The 19,853-nt window shown below is 62.6% G+C and overlaps 1 protein-coding gene across 5 annotated transcripts; it reads left to right on the top strand.

Annotated features, from left to right (window-relative positions):
• Positions 1 to 3,120: 3,120 nt before the first annotated feature.
• Positions 3,121 to 19,345, top strand: KIAA0513. Of its 5 annotated transcripts, none has more exons than XM_083851605.1 (13): positions 3,121 to 3,260; positions 10,542 to 10,982; positions 11,369 to 11,468; positions 11,566 to 11,639; positions 11,779 to 11,849; positions 12,148 to 12,355; positions 12,772 to 12,812; positions 13,252 to 13,330; positions 13,619 to 13,696; positions 14,561 to 14,590; positions 16,776 to 16,856; positions 17,170 to 17,264; positions 17,355 to 19,345. In XM_083851605.1, exons 2-13 carry the CDS (start codon positions 10,654 to 10,656, stop codon positions 17,402 to 17,404), a joined length of 1,236 nt encoding a protein of 411 aa, XP_083707731.1. In that variant the 5' UTR covers positions 3,121 to 3,260; positions 10,542 to 10,653; the 3' UTR covers positions 17,405 to 19,345. The 5 variants fall into 5 exon arrangements, with proteins under 5 accessions (XP_083707731.1, XP_083707728.1, XP_083707729.1 ...); XM_083851602.1 differs by lacking the exon at positions 3,121 to 3,260 and adding an exon at positions 4,578 to 4,848; XM_083851604.1 differs by lacking the exon at positions 3,121 to 3,260 and adding an exon at positions 6,260 to 6,486.
• The last annotated feature ends 508 nt before the right edge of the window (positions 19,346 to 19,853 follow it).

Here is a 19,853-nt window from a genome sequence, read left to right as displayed (position 1 = left end):
GACGTGCTGATAAGCAGGTGTTGTTTGCCTGCGCTCTGGAGCAAGCGTATTTGTATTTTATCTCTTCCTTGTTCCAGCTCAGGAGAAAACGCCCGGCAGTTTTGCTGTAATCCATCACGGGCCCACCAGGCCTGATTTTTTTTTTTTAATTTTATTTATTTATTTATTTATTTTATGTATATATATTTCTATATTCCTGCAGCACCTGGAGACCTCTGGGAGGTGCCAGCGGGTTAAATCCCAGCTGGGACCGGAGCCCCCCACCCCTCTCCCCCGGACCCCTGCCAGGAGCACTGGGGGCTCCCTGCAGGACCACGCGAGGCCGGCGGTGCAGAATCGGTGCGTGGGCGCTGAGAAAACCTGGCTGGCACCCGCCGCAAGCCGCTTGTGCTGAAGGAGCCAGATGTCGAGCTGATTTCAGCTGTTTTATGAGCAGGGTGATAGCGCCTGCGAGTTCAGGGGCCTGGTGCCTCGGCCACTCGCAGCACCGCCACCACTGCAGGTTTTTTTTTTTTTTATTATTTTTTGCCTTTCCATAAATAACTGCAAATCCCTTCCTTTGCCTTGCCAGTGCCCTGCAGCGCTGCTGACAACACCAGGCTCTCAGCAGCTCCTCCGGAACGGCATTGAACTGAAACCAAATCGCGTTGCGTGTTAGAGTGCGGATGCTCGGCTGCGTTTTCTTTTCCTAACGATGGAGGCGGTGGGAATTGCAGCACCTTTAATTCCCCCTTTTGCCTCCCGTGAACTGTCCCGGGCTCTCCCCTCGCCGCGTGCAGCGGGTCGGAGGCTGCTGCAGCCCCGTCCCCTTTTTGTACGGGCTCGGTGCTCGCAGCCAGGCTGGGAATGAGCCGGAGCAGCCTGTGACCAGGCTCTCAGGATGGGAAACTGCTGCTGAGCGGGCAATAAAGCTTATTAAATGTCAGGGAGATATAAAGCCGCCTTTTTTATTATTCTCCCCCCTCCCCAAATGGTTTGGAAGCGCTTTGTGCTGTAGAGGGAGATGAGGACCGGGGCGCCGCACGGCGATGAGGCAGAGACGCAGCAGAGCCGTGGGAGGGCTGGGGCATCATGCCTGGGGCTGGTGGGGGGAAGGCAGCACCGTGGCGCCCGGCCATGACCCAGGGACCTGCAAACTGAGGGTGAAGTGGTCGTGGTGCCCTCCAAGCGGGCAGCTGGCTTGGGGATGTGGCTGTGAGCTGCTGGAGGTCACCTCCTCGGTGGCACAGGGCTGGTTCCTGGCGTTAGCAGGGCGCAGGGGTGCTGGTGATGGCACGCAGCCCTTTTGGGAACTTCCAGCCGCGGCACACGGTGCCTTGCATCGGGGCTGGCACCTGCGGAGATGGAAAAGCGCCGACGGGGGCTTCGTCACCAGCTCACCTTGTTGTTTTTTTTCTTTTTCTGCTTTAACAGACGTAGCTTTAATCACTTGTTATGGCTGTAAATGCTTGCAAACCCGTCCCTGGGATGGGAGGTTTTGTCCGCCCCAGGAGCGAGCTGGGGTGCACGGGGCATGGCTTTTTGCCACCACGCAAGGGTTAAAGGTAAAAAGCAACCCCTTGGAGCAGCCCCGGGGTCCCACCGATCCTGCCTGCTGCTGGGAGAGAACATAGGGTGCCAACCTGTGCCTCACACGGTGAGAATGGGTGCAGGGTGATGAAAACGGGCTCATTTCTTCTGTTTTGGAGCTGCTCACCTCGCCGCTCGCTCTGTCACCTGCAGCGTTTGCCCTCCGTGCCACCACCTCGTTGCCTTCCTGCAGATACTCCCTTTTGCAGCAGGTACTGCGACATTCGGGATTGCCTCGTCTGTGCAGGGACAGCCACTTGGTCACTCCCTGGTTTTGGGGTGACACGGAGCTGCCCTGGGTGCCCTGCAGGGCAGCTTTGGAGCCTGCTGTCCCCCCTCCAAGACTGATCGCGGCACCGGAGGCCTCACCGCCGCGACGCTCTCCCCGTATTCCTCCCGTATCTTAACAGATGGCTCCGGCACCGATTGCTGCCTCCAAAGGCTGTGTTTATGAGTTCCTCGCTGGGCTGTTACCCGCCGTGTGACAGAGCTCCGCGCGAGCCGCCCGGCCGCTGCTGGCTGTTGTCACTGGAGCAGAGATGAGAGCCGCCAACGGGCTTCAGGAGCGCACCAGCCAGGCGGCTTTGGGGGCGCCGTGCAAAATGACATCGGTTTGCGTCAATTTGGTGCGTGTGAAGAAATCGTCACCCTGAAAGCTGGACACGGGGCTCGAAAGGTGGCTGCTGTCCCTGTCTCCATCTCGTCCCAACGCAGAGGGCTGCAGGAGCTCGAGGCGAAGCCTCCTTTCTTGGCTCCTGGAGTTAATTTAATTGCTGTTCTCTCTTCTTGGTTATAGTGCTCGTGAGTTTGGAAGCTCTTAATGCAGAACAATTAGGGATGCAGTTCCCTGCGGATGGAGCAATTTCCTGTTTTGCTTTTTTTTTTTTTTTTGTTCTGTATCCAAAACCAGAGGCCTGTCTGCATCTTGCGCCGAAGCCAGGGCCTCCTGAGCTCCTCTGAGACGGGAAACGCAGACGAAAAAGCGAGCACGTTTTCGCAGAAACGGCGCATCAGAGATCCCACGCTCGTGGGTGCTTGCACTCAGAGCTCAGCTGAGCTTTGTTTGCTGGGAAATATCAAAGTGCAATAAAAAAAAATAAGCCTGTCGGCAGCCCTCTCCACTGCGCTGCTGGCATCGAACCGCCTTGGTCACCTTCCCCTCGGTGCTGCGGCTGCCAGCGGTGTCCAGAGGGACACGCGGTGCCCGTGGCGTGCCCAAACACCCCCGGGGCTTTGCAGCCAGCTCCCGGGGAGCCACCCTGCCTCCCGCCCAGCCCCGTGACGCCGCGGCTCGGGGAGCTGAGCTGGCGCTCGCCGCCGCAACCTTTGCGCTCTGCGCTCCCGCGGGGAGCAAAAGGAGCAAAAGCTTTCACCGGGCGCGAAAGCCGTGCTCCTGCGTTTCGTGTTGGAGGCGGCCGGGCTTTACGAATCGCTCTGGCTGCTCCCCCCCACCGTGGCACAACTTTTCGGTGCTCTGCAGGTGACGGGGAGGCTGTGGGGTGATTGCAACGCCTCCGCCCCGCCTCGTGTGCACCTGGCGTGGCGCTGAGCCCTTCCGACCCACATGCTGCAGCAGGTGCTCGGGAGCTGAGGGGACCCCGGGGGGGGCTCGTGGGGGCTTTTTCCTCTGTAAAGAAGGCAGCGGTGAGGACGGCGTGTCGCTGGCAGCCCGCTGCCGGTTCCACGTGGAGGTAAGTGGCGATGCGGTCGTGCCCCTTGCAGCCTCCGGGAGGTCTCGGGGGGGCTGAGCACCCCCGATGCAAGCAGCGTGGGGCTCCACTGGCTGCTGCTTTGTGCTGAACTGCAGGGGCTGCAGGCACGTTGCTGTGTTTTTGGGCTTCTTCCACATCCAGAATCCCAGCTGTGATCACCGGGCAAGTGGGAGGTCAGCGCAGGCCTTGTCCCCTCCGTCTTTCGCGCTTTGTCTAGACGAGACGGAGAAAAACCCTGTGTTTAAGCGCACACAAGTGCCAGCAGAGGAAAACATGCAGCGATGAAAGAAATAAGGTCTTCCGCCCGGCAGGGACCCGCAGCACCTTCCAGCTCTCTCAGAGTTGGTACCAACCGCTGATTTCCATCCCCACGCCGGGCAGGTTCAGCAGAGGAGCAGAGCGTGCCGAGGTACCTGCATTTCCCCAGCCCCGTGCGAGCAGCAGGAAGCTGCGGTGACCTCCCCACGGGTGATTCACCCAGGAATAAGGAAACGAGAGGGATTTCCCAAGCGCTGTGCAAACAGGGGCGTTCAGCACGGGAGGGTCCGGCTTACCGCCACCCGCAGAGATTGGATTAGGAGGGATTTGCAGAGGGCCAGCCTGGCAGGATGGCTTGCTTGGGTGTTCAGCAGCCGTGTCACAACCACGCGGGGGGTTATACGACGTCTGTTGGGTTTTGTGGTGCCGGGTTCGCAGGGACCCGCAGTGACAGCACCTCCTGGAGGTGCTCCTGGGCTGGGGACAGAGGGGACGGAGCCACCGCGGTGCGGCGGGGCCTTGGGAGGGTGCCGAGGGAAAGGACACGGGTGTGTTAGAGAAACCTGGCGGCCTCCTCGCCCTGCAAATCCGAAGCAAATCCCTTAGCCCATGAAGTCTTGGGAGGTGAGCTTAAAGCGGGGCTCGGGTGGCCGCGCAGTGCTGTGGGCCGTTCTCCATGCAAGCTTGTTTCTTGCCGCGCTGCGCTGTCCCGCGCCACGAGCTTTTGATGTGCTCGGCTGCAGCTGGGCACAGGCACGGCCACGTATAAGGGGCTGCCCCTCTTCTATGGGGCTCGGCTCACAGCCTGGGGGCAGCCCTGGCTCCCTGGTGTTTGCGTGCAGGGCTTTTTGGGGTTTTTGTGGAGCCCGCTGGCAGCACAGATGCTGTCGGGGCCAGCACGCAGCCCGGGGCTCGCAGCGCTCCTCCCTGCGCTTGCTCCGTCCCCGTTGTTCCCTGCGGCAGGATTTTGCATCACATCCTCCTGCCCCCGAAACCTTGGCTCCTTTCCGGAGCTGTCACCGCCTTCCCCATGCGTTTTGTGCCATTCGCTCGAGGCCAGGCAGCGGAGATTGCCCAACGGTCCCTTCCACCAAATAAAGAGGTGCTTCCCCTTCGCTCCGCTCCGGTTCCACCTCTCTGCCCCGCTGGAGGTGCCGGGGAGCCCTGGGGTGATGCGAGCGGGGCTCTTACACCGCCCGCCTGCTGCCGGAGCCTTGCCGTGCCGTGATCCGCTGGGGAAGGAAACTAGGGCGCTTGTGTGCGGCAGACACAGCCGCCTCCGGAGCCTTATTCTGCGAAGAAAAAGGGGGTGAGGCGACGCGCCGCCGCCTAAACCCGTGGGCAGAGTGGTGCTGGGGGCGCCGGGCTGGGGGCTGGTGTGTCCCATGGGTGCTGAGGCTGGGAGTCAAGGGCAAGGCAAGCCGAGGGCGGCAGCAGCAGCAGCACCAGGGCTCGAAGCTGTGCTTTAGGCACTGGGCACCCACGTGGAAACCGAACCGGTGCGAGGCCAGCTGCAAACCCAACCCCCGGCGTCCCATTCTATAAAAATTGGGGAGCCGGGACGTGTTTTTACACGTCGCTTGCGATTTCCGAAGGCGGAGTTAATTATAATCATCGCCCTCAGCGGACCGCCAATTAGCGATGCTCTCGGCTCTCCGCTGAGCTCCGGATTTTGTCACGGCCGCGTGGTTTCCGCCGCGGGCGCGCTGATCCTTATTTTCCTGCCCACGGGGGATGCTCTGGGGCAGGAATAGGAGCAGGGGCTCTGCTTTGGGGTTGGGTGGGTGTGATATAGGAGCGGGGGGGACAAGCAGGACCTGGATGCCCCCCTGGTACGGGGGGGGGGGGGGGCTTCCAGCTGCCCCTCATTGCTTGTGGGTGGGCAGTGCTGCAGGAGCTGGGGGGCCGGAGCCCCCCCAAAGCAGGGGACACTTTAAGTCTGTTCAGGCAGGTGACAGGGTCCCTGTGGGAGGGCTGAGAAGGTTCAGGGGTGTGGGGGGTCACCCCCCTCTCCCCCCCACATGGTTGTTTGCATCTCTTTGCATTGAGGACTTCCCCCCCCGCTGTGAGCACCCCAAAATTGCCACCCGGGCACGTAACGCCCCACCAGGGACACCCCTCCCAAGGGTCCCACGTCGCCCGTTCCCTGTCCCCCACCTCTCACCGGGGTTTTTCCTCGCACGGTGCTCGGGGCAGGTGCCAGGAGGGGTCGGGGGGAGCGGGGCTGGGTCACTGAACGCGGGCAGGGGCAGGCAGGGGGGGGGACCCCAACCCCACAGGGCTCCAGCCTTGCTGCGCACGCTGCTCTCCCCCGGTTCCCCCCCCTCCTTTTCTCCCCCTGACTCCAATTTTTAATTTTTTTTTTTTTTTTCCCCGGAGCAGCTCCTCTGGGGAGGAGCAAAACAGGCAACTCACAGTCCTCAGGGGGGGCTTGAGCGATGGGGGGGCTTAAAAAACAGCTGAAGGTCATGGAAAGGGTTGGGAAATCCCTCTTCGATGGGGAGGAATTTGTATTTATACGCTCAACATTTCGGATAGCTGCACGCACGGACAGGCTGGGGAGGGGGGGAGCAGCGTTTGGGGGGAGGGGGGGAGGTCCTGTTTGTGGGGTGCCCACCGCAAGGCACGGGGAGGGGGCCGGGGCGGCTCTCGGGGAGCCGTGAACCGTGGCGAAATTGCACAATGGGCTCTTCCTCCCTTCCTTCCTTCCTCTTCCTCCCAGCCGGCGCCGCAGCAGCTGCTGCGCGCTGCGTGCGTGCCTGCGTGGGCGGCCGGGGGGGGGGGTGGCAATGGGGACAGGGACGGGGACGGGGACGAGGCGTGCGTGAGCCACGCAGGGAGGGACCACTCGGCCCCCGCGCCGTCCCCGCGTCGTGCCCGCTGCCCAACGTGCCCACCACGCCGATGGTGCTGACCCCGGGCGATGTGACGCTGCTCGTGGGCGCAGGTAAAGCGATGGAGGGGGGGGGTGAGGCTGAGAACTGGGGGGGCAGCTCTGCCGAGACCCCCCCCCTGCAAAGACAGGCCTCGGCTGGGTGGCACAGCGGGGGTTTGATCCATCCTCTTCCTCCATCGCACGCTGGGAGGTGATGGATGGGTTTCTCGCAGCCTCGCTCCGAGCTCTGCCCATCGCTCGGGTGCTCGGGGGGGGGCAGCACCAATTCGCCCCCCCCGGCTCCATCAGCACAAGGCTTTGGCCGTGCTGCCGTGCGTCCCGCACCAAAAACCCGACGTCTCCTCGGGAACAGGGGCAGAGCGTGCTCGAGGTTGGGGGGGGGGGAAACCCTCCCCTGCCTTTTGGAGGGCTCCTGGCTAAAATAGACCCCGGCCCCCCTGGGGCTCCGGGGGGGGGGGGGATTGTGCCGGGTGAGCGGATGAAAATGGGGGTTGTGGGGTGGATGGCTCCGTTTCGGGGCTCCCTGGGGTGTGCGCACGGAGGGGAGGGGGCGCGCTGGGTGCCCCTTTCGCAGGGCTGCTCCAGAGACCTTTAATTCTCCTCCGAAGGATCAGCTCCCCGGGGAGCTGCCGCCTGGTGCCTGGAGGCAGCGGGGGTGAGCGGGGAATTTGGGGGGGGGGTCCTCGCTGGGCCCCGGGGCAGCTCGGGGTCCCAGGCTGAGCGAGGAGGCTTTGGGGAGCGATCCGCAGCAGGGACCCCAGCAAAGGGGCTGGGCAAAGAGCCCGGACAGCACAGGGCGCTGAGCGAGGACACGGCAGGATTAAACCCTGATAAAACCAGCCCGTGTCCTTGCTGCCGGCGCGGGGAGCCGAGCTCGGGGTGGGGGGGTTTGGGCTCCCGTCATGCCCAGGTTTGTTTAAGCGGGGGGGATCTGCGTGTTGAAATATTCCCGGGGACGCTTTCGGAGGAGGTGCGGGTGCGAGACCCCCCCAGATTTACAGCATTGGCAGGGCATTTGCGGTGTGCTTGGGGCTGCGGGGTGGGGGTGAGCGGGGTTGAACAGGACCGACCAGTTCCCAGGAGGAAACGGGACGTTCCCTTGCAGCGCTGGGAGTTTTCCTTGGCAGGAGCGAAGCTTTTTGGCCACCGTGCCTTTGCGCAGCCCAGCTGGGACAGCCGGCTCCGGGACACCCTGTCCTGGGACACCCTGGTGCAGGACATCCCCCCTGGGACACCCCCCCCGGGACACCCCGCTCCTGGACACCCCTCTCCAGCTGCCAGCCGGGTTTGGGATGTGCTGCAGGGGGCAGGCGGGACCGGCGCGGGTCCCCGATGGGCTGCGGCGTGGAAAAGTGCCAGGGCTGAGCACTGCCAAAAAAATTTCCTCGTGTCTTTCCTCTTCCCCGGGCAGCATCCCCGGTGCGGGGTGCAGGTGGGCTGGAGGTCCCCAGGGGCTTCCCGAGCCCGGTCACTGCGCTTTTGGGAGCAGAGGACCGCAGGAATATGCACCCCCTGTAGCTCCAAGAGGACAGGCAGAGGTTTTTCATTTTAATTACAGTATTTAACTGGAAGTTTCCCACTCGGAGCACAGGCTCTTGTCCACGGGAGAGCCTCGCTCCCCTGGTGTGAGCGCCGGCAGCCCTGACAGATCTGCCCCAATGGGTAACAGCTGAGCATCGCTCGGTGAGGATTTGGGGTTGGTTTTCTCTCTCCTCGTGTGTCACTTCATCAAGCTTTGCGGGGGGGGTGAAGGAATTTGGCTGCAAACCTAGGCTGGGTGGTCCCGGCCAGGAAGGATGCGCTGGGACCAGGCTGTGCGGTGGGGAGCGGGGACTCGGTGCGGTGCGAAATGTCACAAAGCTTTCGAGAGGCGTGGGCGAGAAGTCACGAGCCTTTAACCTTTTTAAAATTCAGGACAAGTTCAGCGCAGCGATGAGTTTGTTAAAGCCTCGGTTAAAGTGCCAGCAGCCCGTTCCAGCTCCAGCACCGACGATTTTCGCTGCTGCCTCCCTCCCGTTCCAACTCCCCTGCCTCTTGCAGCCAGAGCGACGCATTAACCTCCCCTGCTTAAATGCTCCAACGTTTGCTCGCACTGGCAAGCCCAGATGTCTCGGGAAAGCTCCTCCTTTTCCTTCTCCTCCAGAAATCTAGCTGAGCAGATAGCGCCTTGGGATGGCTCCTGGCACCCAGATACTCATTTCTCAGATGAAGGACAACTCGTGGAGCTGCCTTTCTGCGCGTGCCTCCGGCCGACTCTCTCTTGGTTGCGGCGTTACCCGGCTGCTGTGCCCGCAGGGGGGTGGGGGAGATGCAGATTAAACGTGTGCCAGCTGCCCCTGGGGAATAGAGATGTGCTGGAAGATGCTTGTTGGGAGGAAGGCTGCGGTCTAACCTTGTCTGCCTGGTCGAGCTTGGTGAGCAAAGAGCCCGGGGGCTGCAGGAGCTGGGTGATGCCGAAGCTCCTTGTGTGGTAGCAATGCTCCCGAGCAGCCCCAAGGCCCCTTTTTATCCCTTCTGCTCCCAGGATCAAAGCAGCAGTGGCTTTTTAGGAGGGTGAGGCCCCGGGCTGTGTGCGGGCAGTGGCTTTTTAGGAGGGTGAGGCCCCGGGCTGTGTGCGGGCAGTGGTGGGAGCTGGGGATTTGGTCCCTATTTCGGCTGTTCTCCTCCTGGATCTGTTGTGCGGGGCAGTGGCAGCGCTGCGCTGAGGGTACGGGGCTGCCTTTGGGCTCCTTTGGCTTCTGGAGCTCTTCTGGGCTCTGTGCTGGGGGGGCTGGGAGAAGCGGGATGGGCACCCAGCACCTTAAAGCACCTTTTGCGCCCTACGTTCGGTGGCAGTGTTTAATCACGGGCTGCTGAGTGCGTGGTTAAACCCTTTTGGATGTCCTCAAGCAGAGAGCAGCTCCCGTCCTGGGCAGGTTTCTGCTGAGCTTGTAATGCTGCAGGTACCCACTGTGAGTCCTGGGGTCCTGCTCAGACTGCACCCCAAATTCTGTCTGCTGGAGGGTCACGGTCTGTGCGTGATGAGGACGTGCAGGATGCCAGAAAAAAAAAAAAGTCAAGGTGTTTTAGAGGAAAAGCAAGCTCCTGGGAGCTGGCGCAGGGTCCGGGCGGTGGCAGCGATGCCACCCGCCTGCTGCACACCCCCGGCAGGGCTTGGGGACATCCCTCTGCCTCTCCTGGGCACCGGCACGGCCTGGGTGGTGCCTGGGGGAAGAGCAAGGTGCAGTGACGGAAGGAGACACGCGCAGCACCGTGGTGTCCATCCTGGTGTGCTCCCAGCCACGGCACAGCCTGGAGAGGCTGGGGACGAGCTGGTGGCTGCCAGCGCTGTGGCTCGGCACCTCTGAGCCCCAAAAGAAGGCTCTGGACGACCTCTCGAGGAGGTCTCAGCTCCATCTGTGCAGAAAGGACTTTGCGGATGCCCTGGGAGGCCAGGCTGGGGGAGGATGGATGAAGCAGGCAAGCGGCCAGCTGGGCTCTTTTGGCAGTGCCTGCTGCACCGCAGCCTCCCGGATGCTCTGCTGCCCCGGACAGACGATGCTCCCGGTGGTTTGCTGGCTGCAGCAGTGTCCTTGCAGCTCGTCCTGGGGCATGGGGCATGGGGACACCGGTGCCAATGTCAGGGAGGGCTGGAGAGCAGGGATTTGGGTTCTCCTGGCCCCAGGGGCCGGTAGCAGAGACTGTGCCCAGCATCTCCTCGACCCAAAGGGGCTGTGAAGAGGGGGACGTTTCTGCAGGGATGAGGCTGCGGGGATGATGATGAGCATGTTTGCTGGCTGCTGGCTTGTGCCGGCCCGGTTTCACCCATCAGGCAGGGAGATGTCACATCCCAGAAGTGACACACAGAGCTCAGGCTCACATTGCCTCTTTTCTGGGCTAAAGGATGAAAAACGCTCTTGAAGGGTGCAGAGAGCACGTGAGCACCGTGCGGGCTTGCTTATTTATATGGGATGGGGAGCAGCCCCCTCTGTGCACCTGGGGTGCCCCTGTCCTGTCCCTTGCAGCTGCCGATGGGCACCCTGGGGACTTGGGGTCTCCTCTCCCTGCTCCACGGTGGTGGTTCCCTGGGGTCACCCCCTCACTCCTGTCCTTCCCCTGTCTTTCAGATGCCCTGCGGTAACCTGTCCCCACCGGCGATGGCCTCCACACCCCGGTGAGGGCCAAGAGGACGAGCACCCATCCGATCCCCTGAGCACCACGTCCCCCCCCGCGATAGCCATGGACGCCCCCCTGGACGTGCCCGTAGGGAACCTCATCGACTTGGACACCGAAACGCCCGCCCGTGCCCCCTCGGAGCCGACCCCTCCAGATGTCCCCAGCGGCAACGGGCACGTGGGGGACGTGGCCGGGGAGGAGAGCGATGCCACCGAGTCTGCGGACAGCGACAACGACACAGGCGGCTCGCCCACGCGCTGGGGCGGCCGCCGCCGCTCGTCCTCCGCCGAGTCCTTCTCCTCCAGCCAGAGCACCGAGTCGGCCAGGGACGAGGCGACGGCCGAGCGCCGGGACTTCATGCGGCATTACGTGGAGAAAATCTTCTCCGGGGGGTGAGGGAGAGGGGGAAAAAGCCCCCGGGTCCCCTCGCCGCGGCTCGGCGCGTCGGGAGGGATGGAGCCAACCGAGCGTGACGAGCAGCAGTGGTGCTTGGCTTTGCTCGGGGGCTGAGCGCCTGTCTCTGCGGCTCAGTTTCTGCTCTGGCTGCCGTCGGTTTTCCCGTCTCCCTCCCCCTTTTGGCTTGCCTCCTGCCGGGGAGGAAGAAAAGAGCAGCGTGACCGGGAGGATGGCAAAACGGATGCGCCCCGCGCCATCCCCTTGTGTCAGGACGCTGCCGAGAGGGGTGCTGGGCGGGAGCTGAGCCATCAGCTGCCGTGCAGGGGACGCCAGGCACACCCTCAGCTTTAATGGCTTTTATCCCCCCCTTTTTCTGTTTCAGGGAGGATCTGGACCAGGAGGAGAAGGCCAGGTTTGGGGAGCTGTGCAGCGGCGAGAACGGGAAGGGCAGGGAATGGTTCGCCAGATACGTGAGCGCCCAGGTAAGGGGGAGGCTTTCTGCCCACCTCCCTGCGGCGGGGGCTCGGGGGGGGGGGATGAAGCTGCCCGTGCCAAACCCAACCCTGCTTGTGCCTGCAGCGCTGCAACTCCAAGTGCGTGTCGGAGCAGACCTTCTACCGCCTCATGCAGTCTTTCGCCCTCGTGCTCTTTGAGTAAGTCACGGGGTGGGGGGGGGTTGGCTTCATTGTGCTCCCCCCCGCCCCCACCCCAAGATCAGAGCCAGCAAGCACGAGGCTGCTTTGGGTGCCATCGCTGGGCATCGTCCTTAAACCCCCCCCCCCTTCATTTCAGGTGCCACCAGATGGATGACTTCAGCCCCGCCAAGAACCTCATGACCATGTGCTTCACCTACTTCTACATCGGTAAGGGGCACCCGCGCCCACGGGTGCTGCTTGTGCAGGTGGCCAAGTGCTTTGGGTGCGGGTGCCGGGCCTGCTGTCTGCGTGGGAAGGGTGGCGGGTGGGCTCCGCGGCTTGGTTGCCCCCTGGCTGGCTCCGATCCCGATCAGAAAAGCGCCCCCGTGGCCCCAGAGCCGTGCAGACCTCGCTGGGCTGGGTTCTCGTTGCTTCTTGCCGAGGGTATTCATTTTGGGGGGGGGTCTCCAGGTGCTCCCCAAGCCTGGGGGACGTGGAGGCTGAGCCCCGGTGGCGTTGCCCCCAGGGAAGACCCACGCGCTGCCCCTGGAGGCCAAGGAGAAGCCCACGGGCAGCATCGACTCGTACCTGAGGTCGGCCAACAGCTGGCTGGCCGAGAAGAAGGACATCGCCGAGAGGCTGCTGAAGAACACCTCGGCCAGGACGGAGAACGTCAAGGGCTTCTTCGGGGGCCTGGAGACCAAGCTGAAGGGTCCTGCGGCCAGGAAGAGCGAGTGGGTACCGCGAGGGCGGGCAGGGGGCCGAGGCGTGCGTCCGTGGGGCGTGGGGACACCCGAGGTGGGGTTGTAGTGGCCACGGGGAGATGGTTCGCGGCCCGGTCCCGTCGATTTGTACGGTGGTCGCTGGGCACCTCGTGGCCAGGGAGTCCTGTGTCCTCGTGGGGAAGGGGGTACGTGGGTGCTGGAGGCGGTGCCACTGCTTTTGGGGTCTCCTGCATTGCCTGGGTGCGGGGTCCGGCTGGGACGGACACCACAATCTCCCTTTTCTGGCCCCAGGGATGGTGGCAGGGGTGCAGGGGGGCTTCCAAACCGGGGGGCTTCCGAACCGGGGGGCTTCCCCTGCCAAGGGTCTGGGGCTCTGCTCCTCCAGCTCCTCTTCTCGGGGGCTGACGCTGGTTTCTGTGCCGCAGCGAGGGGGAGGAGAGACCGAAGGAGAGGCTGAAGAAGACGGGTGAGTGGAGCAGGAGCTGCTGAATGGTAACGGCACCCCCGGGGAGGGAGCGGGGGTCGGAAGCTGTGGGGTGGGGAGAGGCAGCAGGGAGGACGGAGCCGTCTCAGCTCGTGGGTTTGGAGCAATGACAGCTCCTGTCCCACAGGGGCGTCTGGTGGCACCTTGTGGCACCAGGTCGTGGAGGTTTGGGCACCCCTGAGCTCGCTTCTGGTGCTGCGCGCCACCGAACGGGCGGTCCTGTCCCCCGAGCGTCCTCCTGGGACAGCCGTGCCCTGCATCAGAGCTAACGCCTGCCCCCAAAGCGCGGCCGAGGGCTGAGTGCTCGGCTCACAAACCTTGCCATCGGACACCGAGGGGGGGGACACACGAGTGTGTTTTTTTGTGTGGTGGGAAGGGGGGCACCACCCGGGCCTCGGGGTGTGACTGCGTGTCCCCACAGTTTCCGTGCAGAGCCCGGAGGAGGAGAAGAAAGGGGAGAAGATCTACCTGTACATGCACCTCAAGCAGCAGCCCATCTGGTAAAGCTGGGGCCAGCTGGCTCGTACCTGGGTTTGCCCGCTTGCCCGCACGACGCACGGGGTGGCAGCACGGGTGGGAGATGGGGCAGCACAGCTCCTGCCTTTTGCGGCAGCAAAACGTCCCCCCTGCACCCGACGGCTTGTGAAACAGCACAGGTTTCCCCCAAAACAGGCCAAATTCGCCAGACCCATTTCATCATCTCCCAGCCCCTGGCATGGGAAGGGGCGGGGGGGAAGTGGGGGGGAGATGGGGGGTGGCCCCCACTGACGCCTTGTCCCTCCCCGCAGGCACAACCTGCGCTTCTGGAACGCCGCCTTCTTCGACGCCGTGCACTGCGAGCGCAGGAAGCGCTCCCCCACCACCAGGTAGGACCCGGCCCCTCCCCAAAAAACCTCCTAAGGATGGGGAACGGGGAGGTTTTCCCGCTCGTTTTGCATCCTTTTTCCCCAAAGGAAGCCCTAGAGGTGTGCGCAAACAGCCCAGCCAGGGTTCAGCCTGCCGTGGTTTGCTCTGCCAGCAGATCCTGTGCCAGGGGAGGGGACGCCCCGGTCCCCAGTGTCCCCGGGGGGGCCGTGGACGTGCTGGTGGCTGTGCGGGGGGCAGGCGTCGAGCACCCAGCGTTTTGGCAGCCCCTTTCCGAGCAGTGAAGGCAGACCACGGAGCAGCCAGCCCCCCCGCATCCTGCCCCCAGCCCCGACCATGAGAACCCCTCGGGATGCTCGGCCGGCTCCGTCTCCTCTCTCTCCTTTTATTGCTTTCCTTCTCCAAGCCGACCAGAAAGAAAAAAGAAGCTGCCGAGCAGCGACGCAGCCGTAACCGCGTTTGCTCTGATTAAAGCCCCAAATTAGCGGCAGCAAACGTCTCGCGAGGACACGCGCCGCCGGCAGGACCGGGGCTGGGGGCTGAGCCCCCGGGGGGCTGGCATCCCGCAGGCTGGGTTCGAAACGCCAGGTCTGGTGCTTGGCCACGGCACGGGACCGCAGGGCGCTCGGCGGTGGCTTCGTGGCCGTGTCCTCCCCTGCAGGAGGAGTTTTCTCCCCTCGGGAGGGAGGGCAGGGGACGGGGGGAAGGCGACAGCACTAAACTCCTCTTTTTTCTCTCTCTTTTCCCTCCCTCCGCCTCTAACGACCTCTCTTCGTCTGTTCTTCTCCCCTTTTCCCTCCGCCCATCTCTCTTGCATGATCTGTAACACGCGCCTTTTGTCGGCCCCGTTTCTGCTGCCGCTCCAGAGGGGACGCTGGGGAGGAAGAGGAGAAGAGGTGCGTGCCCGCCCGCATTTCTTCCTCGTTTTGCCTTCACCCCAACCCCCCCCCCCAGCCTGATTGCTTTCTCCTTAACGCCGCTTTTTAAAAAGAAACCCGGCCCGATTCGAGCTGTGCCGCCGCAGCCGGTCACGGTGGCAAGGGGGTGCTGAGCTGCTGGGGACCCGGGGAGCTGCCACGGGAAGGGAGCTGTGTCCCGGGCAGGTTTGGGGCATGAAGTGGGGAAAATCATCCCCCTGTGTGGGGAAATCACCCCCCTGTGCTGCCCTTGCTGCTTGCTGCTGCCTTGTGCAGTGCCTCCATCGGAGCTGCTGCTCTGGGGAGTGGAGGTGGTGCTGCCTCCGTGTCCTGCTCCTGGGGTAGGAAGAGCATTGGAGTGGGAAGATCTGGTCTTTTTTTAATGCACGATTATGCTGCCATCCCTCTATAAAAAGAAAACTACAAGCGGAGGCTGCACGTTGCTATCACAAGCGCGTCCTCCCGGCTGCAAAGCTCGGAACCGGTCCATGGGTGCTGGGATCGGGGTGTCTGGAGCATCTGACCCCAAAGCAAACGGCTCCGAGCCATGGCAGCACTGGGAGGGTGAGGGCAGGGAATTGTCCACGTGCCTAAGGTGTGCACCAGGAGCCGGATAACTCCGATTTTGCTTGGATGAAGTGCGGGGTGCCGCGGTGCCGCTGGGGGTGAGCGAGGCCGAGCCGTGCCAGCCCCGCTGGGTGCGAGCCCAGGGCGCATCCCGAGGGTCTCCTGGCCAGGAGCTGGGAGGGGGCAGCCCCTGAGGGTGCTGAGAGGCTTCCCTGGGCCAGCACAGCAAAACAAAAAAACAAAAAAAACGTAAAAAGGCAGGAAAAAAAGTTACAGACCTTCTTCTGTAACTGGGCCAGTGATATCTATGAAGTTCCGCTGCCAGATCTCAAAGCCCCTTCATTTGATTCTCCCGCTTTCTTGTCAGCCTCCAGAGCTGGATTTTATTTTTTATTCTTTATTTGCTATTGTTAGCTTTATCTCGGAGAAATTACTTTAAAAAAAAAGTCCTTTAAAACATCTCATATACGCTTCCAGAGCCGTCCCAATACACGGCTCAGCCCCCGTGACCAAAGGCTCTGCTCAGCAGCTTTCTGAGGCCGGGGCTGGGCTGGCTTCGGCGGCAGGCTCCCCTCTGGGCTCAGCCCGGTGAAGCTCTCATCCTTTTCCAGTTTCAGCAAGAAAATTTCACTTGGTCTTACCTATCCCTCTCCCCGGGGCCATTCCCACCTGGCAGCACCTCGGTCCCGCTCGGCGTGCGCTCCTGCTCGGTCCACTCCTGCTCTTCTTCTCCTCCTCTTCCTCCTCCTCCTCCTCCTCCTCCACATATGTATATATTTCTTCTGCCTGTCCCTGTTTCTCCTTGCCTTTCCTCTTTTCCCTGGCTGTGGCCTCGCCTGACATCTCGGAAGGGGGCTGGCTTCACCCTGGAGCTGGTCTTTCCCCAGCGCGCATGCACTGAGCTGTGCCTGGCACCGCCTGAGCACCGCCACGGTGCCGCTGCTGCCCTGCTCGGCATGACTTTCTTCCTAGAGCCCCGCCAGCGGGACGCCTTCCTTAAAAAAAAAAAAACCCTTTTCTTTAAGGAGATGATGCTCCGGGTGCGTTTGCCAGGGGGTGCGGCGGAGCTGGGGCATCCTCGAGGGCGGTGCTGCGATTCGGGGACCTGGCTTCGGCTGCTGAACGGGGATGGGATGGGGAGGGGTACGAGGGGTATGGGAACCCTCCCGCACCACTGGAGAGGGGGGGTATGTTTGGGGAGCAGCTTGCTGGGGGCTCTGGGAGCTGGAAACCCCACGGCACTGGGGGGAGAGGTGCTGCAGGTGGGGATGCTCCAGCAGAGCCCCACTGGGATGGCGTCCCCGAGAGCTGCAAGCCCGCTGCTCACCCTCCCTCCCCAAAATGAAGGCACCAAGGGTGCGATGTGAGCTCGGTGCTGGAGAGGCCGTGCTATTTCCTGGCTGTCCCAGGGTGTCTCTCATTTTGCCCCAAGTTAACAGGTTGGATGGAGGTGTGCGCACCTGAGTCCGTACAGCACGGGGCGTGCTCCGGCAGCCAGGGGGACCGGTGGTGTCCCCCCTGTCCCCGGTGGCCCGGGGAGGGGGATGCAGGGGGGTCCGGGGGGGTCGGTGGTGCCAAACGGGCTCGTGCCTTGCAGGGAGAAGTGGTGCCACATGACGCAGGAGGAGCGGGACGACAGCCTGCGCTTCAACGAGAACATCACCTTCGGGCAGCTGGGGTGAGCGGGGCTCGGGGACTGCTGGTCCTGCGGTGCCGTGGGTCCTTGCCGAGGGTGGTGGGACACCGTCCCCCGCCAGGGACATCCCGTGTGGTGGGGAAATGGGCAGAGCATCCTCAGTGCTCCTTCCTGGGACCTGTTCCTACCCCTTACATTGTAAATCTGAGCATCGCAGCACCCCAGCGTGCTGCCCCGGGGGGTCCCGCAGCCGAGCATCATCTGGCACCTGGCACCCGGGGAGGAAGAGGAGGGTGGGGGAGGGAGGAAGGGCAGCCTGGCCCTGCCCTCGCCGAGCATCTCTGCCCTTCCTCAGCACCTTCATCCACAACATGCTGGCGTTCGGCCTCAGCAAGAAGCTCTGCAGCGACTTCCTCAAGAAGCAGGCGACGATCGGCAACTTGGATGAAGGTAGGGGTGGGATGGGGGGGGGGGGACAGCCTTCAGCCTCGCTGGGATGCTTCAGCACCGTCCCAGCACCGCTTTCCCTCTCCTCCCCAGAGCAATACAAGCTGCTCAGCGACCACATCGAGCAGATGGCCACCGAGTAGCCGCCCGGCCGGCACGGCACAGCGGCAGCGAGACGGTGGCTGGAGCAGCTGGGGAGAGAAACGTGCCCCGAACGAAGCCGGGCTGCTCGAGGCTCGCGCACGCGCACGCAGAGCTGCCCCCAACCTGCATGACCATCCGCCAAAACCTTAGAGCTGCGCCGCGGGCAGCCCGTAGAAGTAGGAGCCAAACAGCCCCCGTCCCTCGCCGGAGCCTCCCGCGTCTGTTTTCAGAGCAGGCGGACCCAGAAGTGGGTTTTGTCGGGTGAAAACAAGCGAACGAACAGAGAAACAATCAAACGAAACCTAAAAAAAAACACAAAAAAAAACAAAAAAAAAAAAACAAAAAAAAAACCACAAGAGAGAAAGCAAGATGAAAAAGAGAGCAACTGCCGCAGCCCCGCTGTACCTGGGGGCTTTGCGGGGGCTGTGTTGCTGCGTCCTCAGCCCCCTGCGAAACGCTGCTTGGGGGCTTCAGTGCTCGTAACAGCGGGGTCTGGAGCAAAACGCTGTGGGGTGTGGAGCTGCTGAGTGCATTTGCTGCTCGATGCCTTCACGAGGCTGGTGTGGATGGCGGAAAATCCGGAGGAAACAAGGCTGCGAGCCTCCTGCATCCCCCCGCAGCGAGGCACCAGGTTGGCAGCACTTGGTTTCAGGGGCTGTTAAAGGAAATGGGGGAAGTTTGGGCACTTGAGGGGCTGTTGTCCAGGGATTTGGGGGTGCGGCAGGAGGGTCTGCTGCGGGTGGGCAGCAGGTCGTGCTGCCTTGTGCAGTGGGCTGGCACCGGTGACTTCCCTCGCTGTGTAAGGCTCCATGGGAGACGTGGGGAAACTTTTCCTGGGGGAAACCGCCCCGCAGTCCCTGTACGGCTTTGTGCGTGGAGAGGAAACAGCATTTGTGCCACGCCACCAGCCTCCATCCGCAGGACACCACCATGGCCTCGGGCGGGAGCGCAGGGCGAGGGGGCAGCGGTGCTCGGTGTCGGGCTGTTTGGGAGGATGCAAGCAGGAGCTGGGGGGGTTCCCTGTAGGGTTTTTCAGCACACATTTGCTGCGTTTGCTTTTCCCTTCACCCCGCTGTGACCTCCAACATGGGGCAGCCGAGCGGCTTGCGGCATCTCCCCAAGGGCTTGAGCCAACAGCCCTGCGTCGGCCGTGCCTCGCTGCTCCCCTGGCCCCTTCCCTTCCCGATCACGCCCGGAATAGCCCTTGGGACCGCCGCACCCCAAACAGCCCCGTCCAAACACGTCTCCTGCTCTGCTCCGGTGACTGCAGCTGCCTGGTATGCAGCCCGTCAGGTTCTGCCCAGCGCCTCCTTGGCACGGCTGCTGCGGGCAGGCCGGGGACGCGGCGACAGCGCCGCTTCGCTCCGGGGGTCCGGCGCTTGGGGTCGCCCCCCAAAACTGTCCTCAAACTGGGAGGGGTCCCATGGGAACGGGTTTCAAGGGGCTGTTGGCGCAGGTTTCCCCGTGATGTGTCCTGCAGGAGCAGGGTTTTTCCCCGTAGCCCTGTGTCTCCGGTGGCGTTTCCTTGCTCTCACCCGGGCTGCAGCGAGGGGGCTGCGGTTTGATTTTCTCTGCTGGGAGTTTGGAGCTCCGGCACCCGTAATTATGGGGCTGGGCTCTGCTCCGTGCTGGGTCTAAGGCAGGATCAGTCCCAGCACCGCTTTCCCTGGCTTGCTGGCCGTCCCCAGCCCCAGGACCTGGGCAGGGCTCCCCAGAAGGGTGTATATAGGGTGATCGCTGCCCCAGGGTTTGCACTTTGCGTCTGATGGAGAGGAGAGGTGGGGGCGCGGCTCCACTCGGGTCTCCCCTCAGTCCCGCTGCATTTATTTTTTTTTTTTCCGATGTAAAAAAAAAAAACAAAGTTCAGCAGTGAAAAATATATTATTTGCATGTGTATTTTTCTAATAAATAAATAAATAAATGAAATATCCCCCCTCCCCCCACCAAGACCATAAACCTGTCAAGATCCCCTCGTTCCGGGACGCCTGCAGGCTCTGCGTTTATTGATTTAACCGAGACATTTCAAGGCTGGGTGCGGAGTGAGGTGACGTCCTTAAACCCATCCCGACTGGGACTGTGTGAAAAATAATGGGGTGAGAGGGAAACTGGGATAAATTGCCCCAAACGACCCTTGCTCAGCCGTGTGCTTTAATCCCCCGGCTCCTCTCCCCGCTGCCTGCGCATCCGCATGGTCCCGGCTGCCTTCCCCAGCTCGGCCCCCTCCGGCTTCTCCCTTTTGATGACCCAAAAGGTCATTTTCTCTTTTTTAATAGAGAAAAATTGACGCACCTTTTCAGGCACCATTAGCGTTTGCCCCGCAGCCACCTAGGCGCACGGAGGAGATTGGATTTTTATTTCCTTCTCCCCTTCGCGCTCAATCTCTGCCAGTCGCCGCTGATCTGGCGCAGGAGCTGGGATCCTGCTGGGGCCTCGGGGCGTTTGATTTCG

The sequence above is a fragment of the Anser anser genome (assembly GCF_964211835.1).
Source record: "Anser anser genome assembly, chromosome: 11".
Taxonomy (NCBI): Eukaryota; Metazoa; Chordata; class Aves; order Anseriformes; family Anatidae; genus Anser; species Anser anser.
Note: the sequence above shows the minus strand (reverse complement) of the source record. Positions and strands in the feature narration are given on the sequence as shown.

Coding starts and splice junctions, on each gene's coding strand:
- KIAA0513 (XM_083851602.1), top strand. CDS start 4,712: ATGCGAGCGGGGCTCTTACACCGCCCGCCTGCTGCCGGAGCCTTGCCG. Junction 12,356..12,771: donor CCTGCGGCCAGGAAGAGCGA/GTGGGTACCGCG, acceptor TCTGTGCCGCAG/CGAGGGGGAGGAGAGACCGA. Junction 13,697..14,560: donor AAGCGCTCCCCCACCACCAG/GTAGGACCCGGC, acceptor CTGCCGCTCCAG/AGGGGACGCTGGGGAGGAAG.